This window comes from Podarcis erhardii, assembly GCF_964252035.2.
Source record: "Podarcis erhardii genome assembly, chromosome: 4".
Lineage (NCBI taxonomy): Eukaryota > Metazoa > Chordata > Lepidosauria > Squamata > Lacertidae > Podarcis > Podarcis erhardii.
This window is the reverse complement of record NC_138508.1, coordinates 58,356,723-58,373,747: the sequence shown is the minus strand read 5'-3', so window position 1 is coordinate 58,373,747 and position 17,025 is coordinate 58,356,723. Positions and strand designations below refer to the sequence as shown.

Below are 17,025 nucleotides of genomic sequence, written 5' to 3'. Positions count from 1 at the left end.
AACCCATTAACTGTTCTTAACCCATTAACTTTAGCTAATGGGGCTTCCTGCTGTCGCCGCGCTGCCCGAACACGATTTCTGTTCTCATCCTGAAGCAAAGTTCTTAACCTGAGGTACTATTTCTGGGTTAGCGGAGTCTGTAACCTGAAGTGTATGTAACCTGAAGCATATGTAACCCGAGGTACCACTGTATTTGGTATTGATATAAATCAGGGGGTTAGGAACCTTAGGCCCTGGGACCAAATGTAGCCCCAGGTCACACCTTTCACCAGCCTTGCTCTGCACCCTCCTGGAGTGTTTGTGCCTGGCTGGAATGTGCCCTCGAGCTCTGATAATGACTCCTGCTTGCCTGGATGTGGGGTAGAGGGATGTATGTAGAAACCAGCCTACTGTATACCACACACACAAAATTCACCTTAATTTCACTGTCCATCTTCTACCTTTGGCCCCACCCCCAGGACTGCCATGTGGCCCCTGGACATTGTCTGGAAGGGAATGTGGTCCTTGAACTAAAAATAAAAATAAAAATGTTATTCACTCCTGTTATACATTCAGTAACAGAGTTGAAAAGTCTGCCTTGTTCAAACGGTACATCTCCTGTGAGGCCATCTGACTAAAAGAGAAGAAACTGACATTTCTATCTGTAGGGAGAGTCATGAGGTTAGGGTTCTGAAAGCATGAATGGAGGCTTGTCTTATGATTTATTATCAGTGTGTTCATTTGTATAAGTGAGTGCATGGCTGTCTCCAGCCGATAGGGCCTAATAGGGCAAGTAGTGCATCATCATCTCTGTCCTCATTAAACATTGTTCCAGTCAGAACAGATGTTCATTTGCTGTGTTCATCTGGGGGCAGCTGTAGGTTGCACTCACAAGAGAAGCTTAAATCTATATATTTTTAATTTTCCCTTGCATGGATGATGGTGACACATCACATTTCACTTGAACATTTGTTTTCTTAATGGAGGGGGTGCATCCCCAGAAAATGCCACTTTATCATCTGTGGTAAAGATAAATTGAATTAAATGTCTTTTTCTGTTTCTATATATGTGTTAAGACATTCTAATAGCGACAGAAAGAAGAAGGGTGCTTTCTGGAAGCAATATAAACAAGCGTTAACTAAATGGTGCTTATCAAGGTGTCTGTGTAACAAGGTATGGATGTGTGGTAAAATTCCCTTCCACACTTACAGAAGAACAGACTCCTGCCTGGTTACATGTTGCTTGTTTCTCCATTCAGAATCTCTTGTGCAAATGCCTTTGTACTGTGTGGCACAGCCCCCAAGCGCTTCAGACAAGTGGTTATTATCTTTTATTCTGCACTTCCCCCCTTAAAAAATAGAAAATGAAGCACATTTTTTAAGAACACGAATCTGTACAGGACACTTCATAAAGAATCATGGAGAGTGTGACCAGGGGTGTGGGTGCGTGTTGAAGGGACAGGCTTTGAATGATTGAGGATGGAAAAGGAAAAACAATTTTCTGTGGAATAATACACGGGTTTTTTTAACAGCTTCCTAATACACAGACTACTTGGTGTGGAAAAGTTTTCTGTTTGCCACCAGAGGGCGCTCCTTTCTTTCCTCTTAACAGCTGATTGTCCATGTAGTCACATGCACATTATATGCTTAAAGCACATTCAATGCACAATTAGAACATGGCTTCTCCCAAAGAATCCCGGGAACTCTAGTTTACACCCACAGAGCTACAATTCCCAGCACTCACAACAAACCAAAGCTCCTGGCATTCTTTGTGGGGAAGCCGTGTGCTTTAAATCTGTGTCAAATGTGATTTAAATGTATGATGTGGGTGTGGGAAACTGCTTCAGCTCAGTAAAAATAGGCACCCTGTGGTTCAAAAGTAGTAATTCCTTCAAGAGAGCTTTGTTTTACACTACACTTCCCAACATTTCACAGATGAGGTGTGGATATGCTTGCTGCATTCTAATTGCCACAAGATGGCGGCATGGGTTGAAAATGTAGCTCAGGAAGCGCAATGTGTGAAATGGGGTTCTGTGCACTGCATGCTGCCTTAATGTTCATGTGCACACACTGACGTACAGGCACACTAGATCAGGAATGGGGAACCTGTGACACTCCAGATAGTGCTGAACTCCAACTCCCATCAGCTCCAGCAAGCATGGCAAATGGTCAGGGATGATGGGAGTGGTAGTCCATCGAAGGGCCACTGGTTTAGCCACCCACTTGCACTAGAAGCAAGACGGAGCCATCCACTCAGCATGTGTTGCCTCAGCCAGGGTGTCGGTGCAACTGTCCGTTCCACAGCACTTTTGAGCTCTTCTCTCTGACTAGGCCAGGCTGTTCCTCCATCCTGTCTGCTGTGGCAGACTTCTCTCAAACACTTGTACTCCTTCCCGTAAACTCCTGTCAGACAGCTGCCATTACAAGAGAGACTTGAGAAATTGGATCACCTCAGAGGCATAACACCTATTTATATCCCCCTGAGCTTTCCCCTGGCTCCTCTGTCTCACATACTATCTCCATCTTCTGACTACTACAAAGTTTTCTCCTCATGACCTCACCTTTCCTTTCTGAAGGTTACCTCATTTTCCAGAGCATTGCAGCTTCATAGGTAGTCACGGGCACCCATTTCCCCCCTCACAAAATCCCATGAGTTCTGAAATCTCAGGGCAGCAACGTCCCATATCCTAGATGAGGCAACCCAATCACTGTATTAAACTCCACTGAACTGAAAAGAAATTAAATTTGTTGCAGAAGGGTTTTCCATTGTCTCAGAGATAATAATTCTGCCTGGTTATATAAAAGCATGGCTCAGTCTATTTTGCTGTGATCATTCTTGCCTAAAGACAAACTCTCATAGTAAGATGTCATTTCCACCCCACAAAAACAAGCTCAAAAAAACCCCCAGCGGATCTGGTGCCATTTCTCTGCTTTGCCCACTCTGTTATCAGGCATTTGAGCACCTATATGGAAGCTTTAGTCAGGGAAACCTAAACAGATATTGAGGTGAAAGAACCATGAATACTGGAGCTTGGAATGTAGTATTAGAACTTGAGGTCATCCAATGAAGTTGAATGTTGGAAAATTCACAACAGACAAAAGGAAGTACAGTGGTACCTCAGGTTACATACACTTCAGGTTACAGACTCCGCTAACCCAGAAATTGTTCCTCGGGTTAAAAACTTTGCTTCAGGATGAGAACAGAAATCGCATGGCGGCGGTGCGGCAGCAGCAGGAGGCCCCATTAGCTAAAGTGGTGCTTCAGGTTAAGGTAACCAGAGGTACCACTGTATGTCTTCACACTGGACATATGTGAACTAAGGGATTCGCTCCCATAAGCGGTAGTGATGCCCACCAACTTGGATTAGACAAATTCATGGAGGATAAGGCTATTGATGATTGTGAATGTGAATATCAGTTGCTGAGGTGCATGTTTGGGGAGAGTGCTGTTTCCCTTAGGTGCTGCTTGCAGACTTCCTTAGGCATCCGGTTGGCTGCCATAAGAACAGGATGCTGAACCAGACGGTCTGATCCAGCGGGAACTCCTTTTATGTACAGTGGTACCTCGGGTTACGTATGCTTCAGGTTACATATGCTTCAGGTTACAGACTCTGCTAACCCAGAAATAGGGCTTCAGGTTAAGAACTTTTCTTCAGGATGAGAACAGAAATTGTGCTCCGGCGGCGCGGCGGCAGCGGGAGGCCCCATTAGCTAAAGTGGTGCTTCAGGTTAAGAACAGTTTCAGGTTAAGAATGGACCTCCAGAACGAATTAAGTACTTAACCCGAGGTACCACTGTACTTAGGACTGAACTTCTTTGTGTTCCATCTGGAGCTTTCCTGAAGCAGCTCAAACAATTTGTTCATCTAGCCCAGTATTGTCTTCTCTGACTGGCTGCAACTTTATAGGTTCTCAGACAGAGATATTTCACATCACCAGTTATTTAACCCTTTTTAGCAAATTGCAGAGATTGAACCCTTCTGTGTGTAAACTGTGCGCCACCAGTAGCCTTTCGAAAAGAATTGTTTTTTAGTTTTGTGGGTTGTATTTTGTCATTCTTTGTTTCAAATTCTATTTCTGTGTTGTGCATGGATTTTATTCAGTTTTGTACTTCGTCATGATTTTTTTGTTGCAGAGGGGTGGTTAAGAAATATTGTAAGTAAATAAATATTTTGGTCACGGAATTTGCTTGGAGGAAACAGCATCATCTGAATCTAGTATGTGTGAGAGGAGGTGGGAGAGAGTGTGAGTTCAGCAGCTACTTGTGATTTGTTTCATCATTTTCTGCTGCTTCCCCTTCTCCCTGCGCTGTACCTGTGAACGCTTCTCCTTTGTAACCCTGCTCCCCATTACTCTGTGAATAAAGAGATGGTAAACAGTTTTGTTTCTGTAAATAGGTTTGATTGCTCTTTTTGTAGATTACATCACCGAAGTTGGTCCTCCGTGATCTCGCAACTGTCCTGTGCACTTAAAGACCCATTCACAGCTTCTTGATTCAGAACACTCCTTTGGTAAATTAATTCTCAGGTTGCCTGAGCTGTGTAAAGTGTTTTCCCCATATCCATTTTAGAAGTCTCTGCTCATTAATTTTATAGAGTGAACCTCTATATTAGCAAGTATAAAGGGAACAATCTCTTTTATTATACTCTGTTAAAATCCTAATAAACTGCCACTTAAAATACCTCCCAACTCCTTTACCTTTACCTTTGCAATTTTAGCTTTGGAAATCTCATGGTGTGCCTGCAGCAGAGGTGTCAAACTCAATTTATGGAGATGCATGAATTTCATGCTTGAGTATCATTCAGGCACAGTTATACTTGAATGTATACATTACAATGATCATCTGCTGACTGTTTCATGTAGTTTTGCTGGAAAACGGGTGACAACACTATCTGTGGTTTTAGCATCTCGTCTGTTTGTTTTGATGTGTTTTAGTCAATCTCCAGCCAGTGCTTTTTTTGGGATTTCTTACCCATCCTTGTTACCTGTCCTAGGGAAGATAACAATATAAAAATGCAAAATTGAAGTAAGTTTAAACGATTTTTAATCAGAACAGGTTAGGTCCTAAAAATACATCTCTCATATGTCAAAAGTCAGGGTTTATACAGCAATACTTGCTGCCTCTTTTCGTAATTTTATGCCCATGGATATATTTAGCCATTCTGAGCCTAAACTGCGCACTTAAGATATAGTCCCTCAGATAAGCCATACAGGGGTTAATTAACAATTTGAATATTGTTTAAGAATGGAAGACAAAGTCCTAAGGCTTGGAAAAGAAATAAATTTTATTGTGGTGGGGGGCGGAATTTAATTTTACAGGATTAAAATATTCCTAATAAGAAATGGCAAAGATTACACAAAAAAACATGCCCTGTTGTTGTTGGTTTTTTTTGGGGGGGGGGTTGCATTTATTAATGTATGGCATTATTAGTAAATTCTGAGCACTGCCCATAGAATCTTCTCCACAGAAAGCCAATTCAAACAAATGGAACATGTTAACGTCAGTGGACTTTGTGCTGGATATGGTCCTGGCACAGTGCCCTCTGGTGGCATAAACTTAGCAAAAAATAATCTTGCAGCAGATTTGACCATTTCCATATCTCAGTACAGTAAACTGTTAATCAAAGCCTCTCTTGGGCTTCATTGATGTTTACAATTATCTACAACATAGCTTGAAAAGTTGTTAGCTTCTTCATTCTGTGTGTATTTGGACACATCTTAAGTCAAGATATCATAACCAAATTTTTCATGGAGATCAAGGAGGAATCTTATTTTGGTCTAATTGGATACAGATGGAAACCATTTTGAATCAAGATGATAGACTGAATCTTTCAAAACAGCACTGATCTTTTGTGCCTTGGGATTCCCAAGCAATGCTGGGGCCTTTCTGCTGGTTGTTATTTGCTAGTTTAGGAGAGGCTGAGAGTCAGTTTCCAGTTAGATAGTTCATAACTCACCCGATCTAATATGAGAGAGATCCTCCATTTGGCAAAATCACGCATTTCTTGAGCAGCAAGAAGGCAGAGATGTAAAGGCTGGTGAATCATTCCAGCCCTATTGTATGAACTGATCTTGTGCATTACCCCAAAGCTGTCTTATATTGCCATCTTTTTAAAGGTTTGGGAAGAAACAAAATTGCCTCAAATTCCATCAAAGATCCAAGTTCTACGTAGGCTCTACGTAGTGACTTCTGTGGCTTGGACTATCTTTTACCAGGTTCAGCTGGTACGCCAACTGCAACCATTCCAGTCCATGCATCAGTATCCTCAAGTGGCGCTGCCCTTGTATCTGGCCTGGAAGATGCAACTAGCGTAGTGGCCAGACTGCTCACAGAAGCAAGTTACTGGCAACATGTGACTCCTTTGCTGAGAGAACTGCACTGGTTGAAGCTGGCCCAGTAAAATAGGCAGCGTTCTTGCTTTAATTCACAAATCCCTAAACAACTTGGACCCAAAGCACCTTACTCCTTGGGCTCTGCCTGTGATCTTCTGATGCACCCCCTGTGCTTCCATCAGCCTTCACCAGAGATGGGGCTTTTACTGTAGCGAGCCCTGCCCTGTGGAATCCTCACCAAGGGAAGTCTGGAAGAGTCACTCCTTTAATTCAGAAAGGCCTTTAGAATTATTAGCAACCAGTTTATTGACATACTGTTGATGTTTTTACAAATGTGATTGTAGAATTGTTTCTGTGTCGTATACCCCCTTGTTATATTTCTTATCAAAGTGTGATTTATAAACATTTAAATAAATAAAATATGCGCTGGAAGTTGGAACGCTGCTTTATTTTATTTTTTAAAAAATGCAGAGCTGCTCCACAGTAATAACCTACGTATAGCTACAAAGAAACACAACAACAGTCACGCCTTTGTTTAATTATATGAAGTGGGCAACATAGCATGACTGAATACCAGTTGCTGAGAATCCCAAATGGAGACAGTGCAGTTGCAATCAGGTTTTGCAGGGATTTCACAGGCATCTGCTTGGCCATTGTGAGAACAGGATGCTTGGGCTAGGGATGCCTTTGGTGTCCAGGGAAACCACTATGATTTTTATTTTATTTTATATATTTTTTCAATGGCCATTTAGCCACACGCTCTTTTCCCCAACTACAAACTGAACACTTCCATCCAAGAAACCATCTTATTTAGTTCAAGTGCTGATTGGCTTGACTCCTTAGTTTACAAGGCTGGCAAACCTTTAAGTTTAGCTTCAGTTGTGCCATTTCTCGATTATTCTTATCAAGTGTCTGAATTATTGCCAAGGGGTGATATCTAACGTTCCATGTCTCACCCTCCCAATCTTCATAAATCTGAACAAACTGACAGAGAACACTGCAGAGAATGCACCTCCCAATTCCTTACTTTAGAGTGATACACAGGCTCTGGGATGATATACTTTTTTTGAGTAATAAATCCATAAATCATAATTCTTAGCTCAACAGGAATTAATTCTTGGCCTTCACTTAGGTAGTTCATTGACTTTATTATCATCTTCCTACATATTTTAGCATGTAAACGTTACTACAAAATGGATAAAAGTCACATGTGGCAAACCAGAAAGTATACAAACAACATTTTCATTGGGATTGTGGCCACTGACATTAGACACAGTTACACATCACGTATTATTATTATTATTTTTCTGGCATATAAACAAGTTATCTACTCTTTGTCCCTACAACTCAAGAACAATTAATAAGAGGTATAAACATATAACAGATCAGTTTCTTCAATACAAAGCACTACACAAATGTCAAATACATATAAAGTTTGCTTGTAAATATTTATCCATTTAATATTTTAGAGCTAAAAATATATTTCAAAGGCATCTTTATATATTAATTAAATCCATCTTGGGCTGTTGGGATTGACTGAGCTACCTTTCTCGTTTCTACAGCCACCCTCTTCTAGCCAATCTTGCAGATTTACATTCCTGGAAGAGGCTGATGTGGCGCAGCTGAGACTTGAAATCATATTACAGTCTATAAAAATATATATATATTTTATTTCCCTTTCTGAAGGCCTGCACTGCCAGCCCTCATATTCTACTTCTACCCCGCTGTAGCTAGAACTTCAATACATACAGATACAGAGTACACATGCCACATTCTCCTAGACACAATTATTATTCTAAGTAGCAATGCAATGAAAAGGCAGTATGTAAATAATGCATGTCATTTCCACTTATTATTATATGGCACAGTCTGTTTAAGGTTAGAAATGCTTTCAGTGTGCTTCCTTTATTATATTTTTCTGCAACCAAACTATTGTTTTTAACAGAAGTCTCCAGTTCAAGAATGCATCCTTGCTCAGAAACGTATATGCCCAAGACCAGCAAGCTTGGAATACTATATTTCAGTTGCATGGATAGCAGCTGTTTTGTATGGCTCTGGAAGTGGAATTTTGGAAAACTGCATGGAAGGAGTGGGATGACTAAAAAGCCAACATTTTCTACCCTTCTGGGCAGATTCTTTTTAATTCAAAGGAAACAAGTGAACAATTTGTTTCTTCTGTTCTGCATTTTTACCAGTTCCTCAATAGGCATGATTTTTGAAGACCCTGTTCTTACGTTTTCACAAGATCACTTAATTTTGCCTCCTAAATGTCTGAGAAGTTACCAAGGCACAAATGCACTTGCGTAAGTAGAATCCTTAAGAGAGGAACTTCATCAGCGCTCCAGTTAGGCTGGAATTCTGCTGCTCATGCCATACAACTGCTCTATCAGCTGCACAATCTGTTTATTGGGGCAGTGCAGAACCTAGTTCAGCAATGTGCTTCTTCAACATTCAAAGTCAGGGTGCCTTATGGAGAACTGTATGGTTCAAAGAGAGACTGGGTCAGGGGATAAAGTATGTAAAGAGGGGGAAATATATCCATCTACACAGAAAGCAGAATATGCATGCCCTACCATATTTAAGGTCCAAGACCCAAAGGACAGGGAGACTACTGAGAAAATGGGGCAGCTGTCAGGATTCTCTGAATTGGTGGTTGTTGCTGGCTCTAATACTCTCTATGCACTGGAGGGTCCTAGCTCTCCCAAGCAGAGATATTTCTACAAGCAGCCTGAAGATGGAATAAATAATCCATTTACACAACCCAATCCTTTAAGTCCAGCACCATCAATACACTTCCGCACCAACTATTCTGGCACAGAATACAAAACAAAGGCATTTGATGTAGTATCAAGCTCAGATTTGTCACCTATCCAGGCATGAAAAGCTATGAGCCTTGGACTCCTGTTGGGATGAAGGGACCTGACATCTTTTTTTCAGTCAACAAATTAGTAACTCTAACTCTCACAAGCAGAGGAAGAGTCAAATCCTGTTACCTAAGGGGTATGGCAAACAATGAAGTCCCTTCTTACATTTGACAATAAGAGTTAACATCTAGTTTTTCAGTAAGACCTCTCAGCGTTTCTTTCTGGCATGCATACAGGTGATCATTTCACTGCGTAGTCTACCAGACATTTTACCTGTAGATGTGCATTAAGATCCCCATCACCCGACTGCACGATACAGATGACCACACTGCGTTGAAGCAAAAGTGTTCATTAAAGGGTAGTTTGGCCATCTGGATGGACCCTCTCATTCTGTGCTTCCAGTGGCTTTACCTTGCTTCCCCCTTGGATATACTGTCTGTGGGCCCTGCCCCTGAACCAACAATGGTTCACATTTTAAAATATGGGATGGAAACTTAATAAAAGGCCACCTGATTCAGCAACACTATCAAACTATTCATGTTCTGATTAATTATGAAGTGGCTAAACATATCCAAAACAGAATCTAACAATAGTTATGCACAGTGTTATTAAACATATATAGCTTTATTACAATCTTTCTTGCCACATATTGTAAATTGAGACTAGTACAATCACTGCAACAGTACCAGACAGACAATGAATTAACACCATCCAATCAAGATACGTATAAGGTTACTCTTAACAAGGCAGTATCTTTAGCTAGAAATCTTGGTCCTCTTAATTCTTTTTTAAAATATTGCGCTGATCACAGATCTCTTGCATATTGAATGCAATTTGGCAAATAAACATCTAAAACATAGCAAATTTTAATACATATGCTTCTTAAAAGCACATTTAAAAGTAAGATTTCACAAATGACAGTTTCTATTTACTTTTCTAAATATCGTTAGGTGCAAGGAAGTCAAAGTATTATGGGTACATAAAAGCTAGATTTAAGCTTGTGAGATACTTCATTTTACATGAGTTTTGGTCCTGCTGAGGGACTAATTAAAGGTAATGTGCAAATGCATGTAACAGATTCCTGATGCCGTACATTTTAAAGAACAGATTTGGAAGAGGGAGGCTTTAAGTGAAGTAGTGGAGGGAGTGCTTAACCCCTTCCCCTGCCCATCATTTTTATGCTCAAAACCATTGCCTCACAAAGCCATTTGTCTTTTTTGGAAAAAAAGAAAGCTTCAGAGCTCGATCACACGTACTTGCACATAAGATCTTGTTAGCCCCTATGCTTCACAAAGAACTGAAACCACAATAAAAAAAATAGCTGCACGAGTACACTGAGAAATCTTTACAAAAAGTGGAATTAAACACAAATTAGCAACAGTAGATGATAACACCAGCTTTCCAGTTGAAGACAATCATAAAAACAGCTGTAGTATTTACTTAACTCGTGCCTCTGGGACTATTAGAGACACATGCTGATTTGCTTTAAGCGCATCTTCTTTACTTTCAGTCTGATTCTTTGGGCGAGCTAGTCCTGGTCTACCCTATATATGGGGGTTGGTGGAAGGAAGAATTCCAGATCCTTTCAAAAAAAGCAGCTTAAGCGGTTATGGCGGAGAGAATTAGCTTCATTCGAGTTTCACTAGGCAGGGGTGGTGAACTTGGAGCTCTCCAGATGTTTAGCACTTTTGCTCCCATCCACTCCAGCCAGCATGGCCAATGATCAGGGTAATGGGAATTGCGGTTCAACATCTGAAGGGTACCATGTTGGCCACCTCTGACCTATGGCTATAGAAAGACTTCGCCTCTTTCCAGATCTATCTCATTGCTCTAGAGAAAGACAATGGCCAAAGGGATCTGATCTGACTTTATCAGCTTTTCCTCTTTCTCTCTCCATAACTTATCCGCTACAGAAGCTGATACACTGGTGCAGAGGACGGGGTCTCACATCTGCAGGGATTGTATTGGCTGGCACCCTATTGAGGGAAAGGCTCAGGTGGCATCAGTAAGGGCGCCAGCTGATAGGTTCACGCATTGCAGTTCTTTCTGGAGGGTAAGGCTCCCTATGGGCGGATCTGTAAATAGGACATGACCCTTACGAGATGCTCACTCCTTTAAATAAATGTTCCAAAGTATAAAAGGGTGAAGTAGAATATTTAATAGCTGTTCCATCTGCATCTAATTCCAAAAAAAACATTGGAAACCTTGGGTGTCTGTTACAGCTAAACGAAAAGAAAAATAAACGAAAACTGATCTGACATGGTTTTTGCTAGGTTTATGCGGAGTATTGCTTACATTTTTTCAAGGGCTGTGAAATGATGACATGACAAGAAATAAATGCTGCCCAAACCATATTAAAGAGAAATGTCTCCAAAAACTGCAATTAAAAATAGCCTGCAATAGCCTACTGGGATTTTTTAAAATGCTTTTTTTTCAGTGATTCTCCTGATAAGCCTTAGAATACTGGAATCAGGTTCTAACATGCTAGCAGCGTAAGACTTACTTAAAATAAGGGAGTACTGTAAATTAATCTGGGTAGAATCAAGACCTAATATGAATAATATTTACTCTAAAAATCTCACTAAAAATTAGTATTTTTACTTGTGCTTTTTTGATGTGCAATTTGTCCTGCTTATGCTAGAAATTAAGTTGAAAACTGGGAGGGATAAAGAGTTTCCCTTTCTCTGGATTTCTGGCTAAAATCACAGTTCATATTGGCTTGTCCAGTGTTCTATGGGGAAAGTATTTGGGAAAGTTTCATATATGAAAATCCCACATTAAATCAAAATTCACCTCAACAATAGTAGTAGTATTTTTAAAAAGCATACCTAATGAAACTACTTATCCTCATTTATCTATGGAAATCAAGTGCTGCAATTTTAATGAATGTCTAATAGCCCCAATACATTGAAGAGGGACAAAGACAGTATTATGTGGATTTTGTAGGATCTTAATTAACTCACATACCAGGAAGGCTCAACTTACAGCAGATCTATATAGCAATGGGTAGTTTTCAAGATTCTTTATGTCTTGTATGAAAAAAGTGTATGAAAATTTTATTGCTATAAATTTATTGATGTTTTACCAGTAACAAACCCACCAAGCACAGAGAAGGCCAGGACTGATCATGACTGTTAATTTGCAAGCTTCCTTAAGCTGCTGGAGATGTTAACATGGAATGTTGTACTCAAAAAGAAACTTTAATCCTTTGAGTGTTCTATGATCAGATGGGGTTAATGGTTAAAATGCATTTGTGCTTTAGAAGTTGTCTCTCCACACAGCTACGTTTCGCTCAACAACTATATCCCTCCAACCTGAAAATTGTGTTGAATGTCGTTATCAATACAGGGCAGTGTACATTGTTGTATGAGAATAGAAAAATGATTACTGGTTTGCAGCTGTTAACCTAAGAGCCTACTTTGGCTCTGTCAGCATGAGAAAGGGCAAGAATCTCATGCAATTAAAACTACCCTTTTTTAATTTGTAAAAAGCAATTTCACAACAGTGGTGACTAAAAGGAGTAACAGTAAAATCCAGTAATTAGTTACATGGAATTTCCCTTCAGATTTGCTAAAAGTAAGGGAAAGTGTTGGGGACTGAGCCCTGAAACTAACTGTAAACACTGTGAAAAAGCAAAACCTCAGCTTGATGTAAGGCTTAGACATACATAAGCCACATTGCCATGGTTCTGCTAAAGAAACCCAGGTATTATTTCCCATGGCAGCCAGTCCATTCAGGGCATATTTGGATGTTGTGCAGAAGTAATGGGAAGACAGTATAGGAAACTCTTGTGTTTTGCCTTTTCATGCTTTCTGAAATGGGTACTCTTCCAAGGTGAGATGAGCTGCCACTCATGCTCTTTCTCATCTCACTTCTGTATAATATATGAAGCACCCTCAGTTATTGGATGAATGAGTGAGTGAGTGAGTGAATGAATGAATGGTGCCATTCCAAAGCTTCCTATGTAACCGTTTTGTGGTAAGAGAAGCAAACACAGCTTCAAAAACTAGTAGAGACCAGGAAAAAATATATTAGGAAAGCACTCCAAGGATGCGATGCAGTAGTTCCAAAAGATCTCTTAGGGATACTTAGGGTGCTATGAATCTATGATGGAAGGCTGTGGCTAGAATTTGTAGGGAATGCTGGGTCAATATATGGTCTGAAAAATAGCAATTCCTAATTTAATTCATACTTTGAAGTCTGCAGGCAATGTGTATACAATGTAAAGCTTTTGTAAACTTCAGCTCATGTGTGCGTGAGGTTTGGCCTCTGAGATGTTGCTGAACTACAACTCCCATTATTCCTGACCTTTGGTCATGCCTGCTAGGGTTGATGGGAGATACAGTTCAGTAACGTCTGGAGAGCCAAAGGTTCCCCACTCATACTTTACCTGGTCTGATGAGCTTCACCACCTTCCTGTGACTATGCCCCCATGTTGCTGTCGTGCTCATCTGAGGCTGGCGGGAAAAGCTTTCATTGAGAAAAACTTGGGCAGGCCATACATTGTCCTATCCCTGATACCGGGAAGGGTGGGGAACTTGTGTGACACTGGGGACCACAGTGGAAATAAGTTATCAACAAGCTTACATCTACAACCACGATGATTAGACAAATGGGTATTTTAAATGAATGAAAAAGCTGAAATGTTTCAACTGCAGCCCCTCATTTTTAGAATGTTGTCCCCATCAAGGGCTACCTTGAACCAACATAAACACTGTTTTGGCACCAGGCATATGACTGTTAATGTAACATTCTTATGTATAGCTAGACGTTTAAATTGGTTTGCTTAGTGACAATTATGAACATGTTTCTTTGGGGGCGCTATAGTAGTGGGGGCAAGGCTGGTGTTGCTTTTTGAATTGTATTGAATAATTTGTTGGTTGTTGTTACCCCTGTTTTTAGTTCTTGTATATTTCTATATTGTTTGTATATTATATTGTAGATCACCTCAAGACCATTTTTAGTAGAAGGCATCTAAGAAATTTAAAACAATGCAATAAAGTAATTAAAAGCTGATTTTTAACAACAGCAAACAACAGTTTGCACAATGGAGCTTTAAGACTCAAGCAGCACTCCTGTTAATGGCAGCACTTTTGCAGAAATCCTGTTTTCCAGAGAGATCCAGAGAAAAGGATGTTCTAATAAAAATTAGGAGAAAAGTACCCTGGTCATTTGCAAGGAAAGAGGAAGTAACACTGCAACAAGTGTTTTACAAAGTGCCATGGATTGCTTCAATACCCTGTTTTATCTCAAGAAAATAACAAGAAATAAAACAAAAAGTACAAATGTCAATTTATCCATAATTCTTCTGGGGGTGGGGAACAGAGAGACAGAGAGAAGAGAAACAGGAAAACAGGTTTAAAATTCTAAGTTGAATTAATATGCTTAGTCCTGGCACTATTAAATTATCAACAACTAAGAGGAACTGAAATTGTTTTAATAACTTTAAGAGATTATTGCATGTAACAGAATCTAGCACTCTGTGTTGATTCCCAAGGTATTCAGACATGCTCACTGGAGCATCCAGACCGTCATTTATTTTTTCAAGTTAAAATTTAACAATAACTCCTGTAAAATTCCTGAAGGTTTGGGCGTTGCATTGATAAATAATATGGGTAAAATGCCTCCCAAACGTCTACGGTGTAGCCTATATTCATTTCTATCAGGCTTGCATGAGATTCCTGCCTAAGTGTCATTGAAAGGCATGGAGGTTGTACAACAGCAGTGGTTGGTGTGTAGTGCCTTTGGTGGACGTGTATGTCTGGAGAAACCTATTGATTATATAGTCTTTTTTTTATCATCCATCCCAGAAGCAGGAGCACGCTAACCAGTGGTCAAAAACAGTGAATTGGTCTCAACAAACAACAAAGACTTTCACTCCCCTCCTAGCCATTACAAGATGAAATGGGATATTCAGGTTTCATAAGAAGTGCTTATTAAGGAAACTTGCATCTTGTGAGTCTTTTGATAAAACTGTGTCAAGTGTATTCTATCAGAGGTAGAACCACCATTGTCTTTTACTCATCTGTATTTTTTTGTGGAGAGAAAGAAGGGGGAAACAAAACAAAACAAAACAAAACAAAAAAAACCTGACGACTTTTGGTTGCTTAATATTAAAGGGTTAGCACCTCTGGATAGTGGAGTCTTGCAATTTTTCACAGACCAGACATGGGAGCTGTTCTCAACAACACATTCTTATACTTCCAAGAGCTGTACAGACAGAGAACCTAAAAGCTAACCATCTGCAGACCCCTCTCCACACTTGGCCTGAATCTCTCTCTACTTTTTGAGGTACTGAACATTGAAGCAGGCTGCCAAACCACTGCATTTAAGGGGAGAGGTAACCTGCTCAATTGGCACAAGATGCTTTCCCGCAGTTTATACACTCCAGACAATCATTCCACTAACAAATGCATTCTGAAAGTCTTTGGCAAGGCAAGAAACCTTGTGCTCCCAAACCCAGGGTTCCCAACAAGACTGAATTGATCTGACAGCCATCTTCATACCTGGGAAGGAGTTGCAATATACAGCTAGCTTTTTTCATTCTTCTTAATTCGAGCAAGGCCAGCACATGTGCTTGGTAGTGGATCTCATCTATGCTGGGCACTATTTCATGGAAGTCAGGTTTCTGTCACAGATCTAAGGCAAACATTACAATTTACAGGAAAGAAAATGAGGACATCAATACATTGTGCGTTGTTAGGAGATATACAACCTTTATAACACAGTAGCTTTTATTATTATCTCTGGGTTTTCTATGTCCTTTTTGCTTTGGACCATCCGCAGTTCCAGCTGGGCTGAATTGGGTTTGTTTCCTTCTCCAGCTTGGGCTTAAAAACAAAAGCAACAAAGAGACTGAAATGCCACAGGTGTTTAATTTTAACAAAAGCAGCCCAGAAGAAAAACTTGCCCTTCACTCCTTCCCGCCCACCCACAAATCAATATGCTTGAATCTCAGCTCTACTGCAATTCAGGATGCAACAAGAGCACTGCAAGAGCAGACCAAAGGTCCATCTCATGCAGCCCTTTGTTCTCCTCATTGACCAGCCAGGTGCCTTTGGGAAGCCCACAAGCAATAAAACAACATGCCCTCACTCTTTCTTTCCCAGCAGCATACGGCCTCTGAACACAGAAGTACAATTTAGCTGGTATTAAAAGCCGTCCAAGCCATCTTGGGCAGCACACTCCTTAATTTTTTGTTATCTTGAGGATGGAGAACCTGTGGCCCTTCAGATGCTGTTGGCCTTAACTCCCAACAGCCCCAGTCACAATGGGTAAGGGTCAAGGATTCCAGGAATCGTCGTCGACCAGGAGCACCAGAAGAGCTGCTGGATCAGGCCACTGGCTCCCCAGAAGCTCACAAGCAGGACCTGACAAACAGCACGCTCTGCTGGGCTTTCCAGCAACTGGCATTTAGACGCATGCTGCCTTCAACAATGGAGGCAGAACACAACCATAATGGGTAGTAGCCACTGATAGCTTTATCCTCCATGAATTTGTCTAACCCTCTTTTGAAGTCATCCGAGTTGGTGGCCATCACTATTTCATTGGATGACTCCCTGAGGGAAAAATACAGGGTTTCTATTTGCCGTCTCTAAGCCATGTGGCATCATCATGTGGGTTTCTATTTGCCGTCTCTAAGCCTTTTAACATCACAGTAATCCAAGTTTATGCACCAACTACTGGTGCTGAAGAAACTGAAATTGACAAATTCTATGAAGACTTACAAGACCTTATAGAAGTGACACCAAAGAAGGATGTTCTTCTCATTATAGGGGATTGGAATGCTAAAGTAGGGAATCAAGAGATAAAAGGAACAACTGGCAAGTTTGGCCTTGGAGATCAAAACGA

At 40.6% G+C, this 17,025-nt stretch overlaps 1 protein-coding gene across 1 annotated transcript in view; it reads right to left on the bottom strand.

Annotated features, from left to right (window-relative positions):
- Nucleotides 1-7,438: 7,438 nt before the first annotated feature.
- Nucleotides 7,439-17,025, bottom strand: part of PDXK (pyridoxal kinase) — a 52,781-nt gene continuing 43,194 nt past the window's right edge. Inside the window, exon 11 of the mRNA XM_081858627.1 lies at nucleotides 7,439-16,004. Within this exon, the coding sequence (XP_081714753.1) occupies nucleotides 15,892-16,004 (113 nt within the window). The 3' untranslated portion in view covers nucleotides 7,439-15,891. The remainder of the gene's footprint in view (nucleotides 16,005-17,025) is intronic.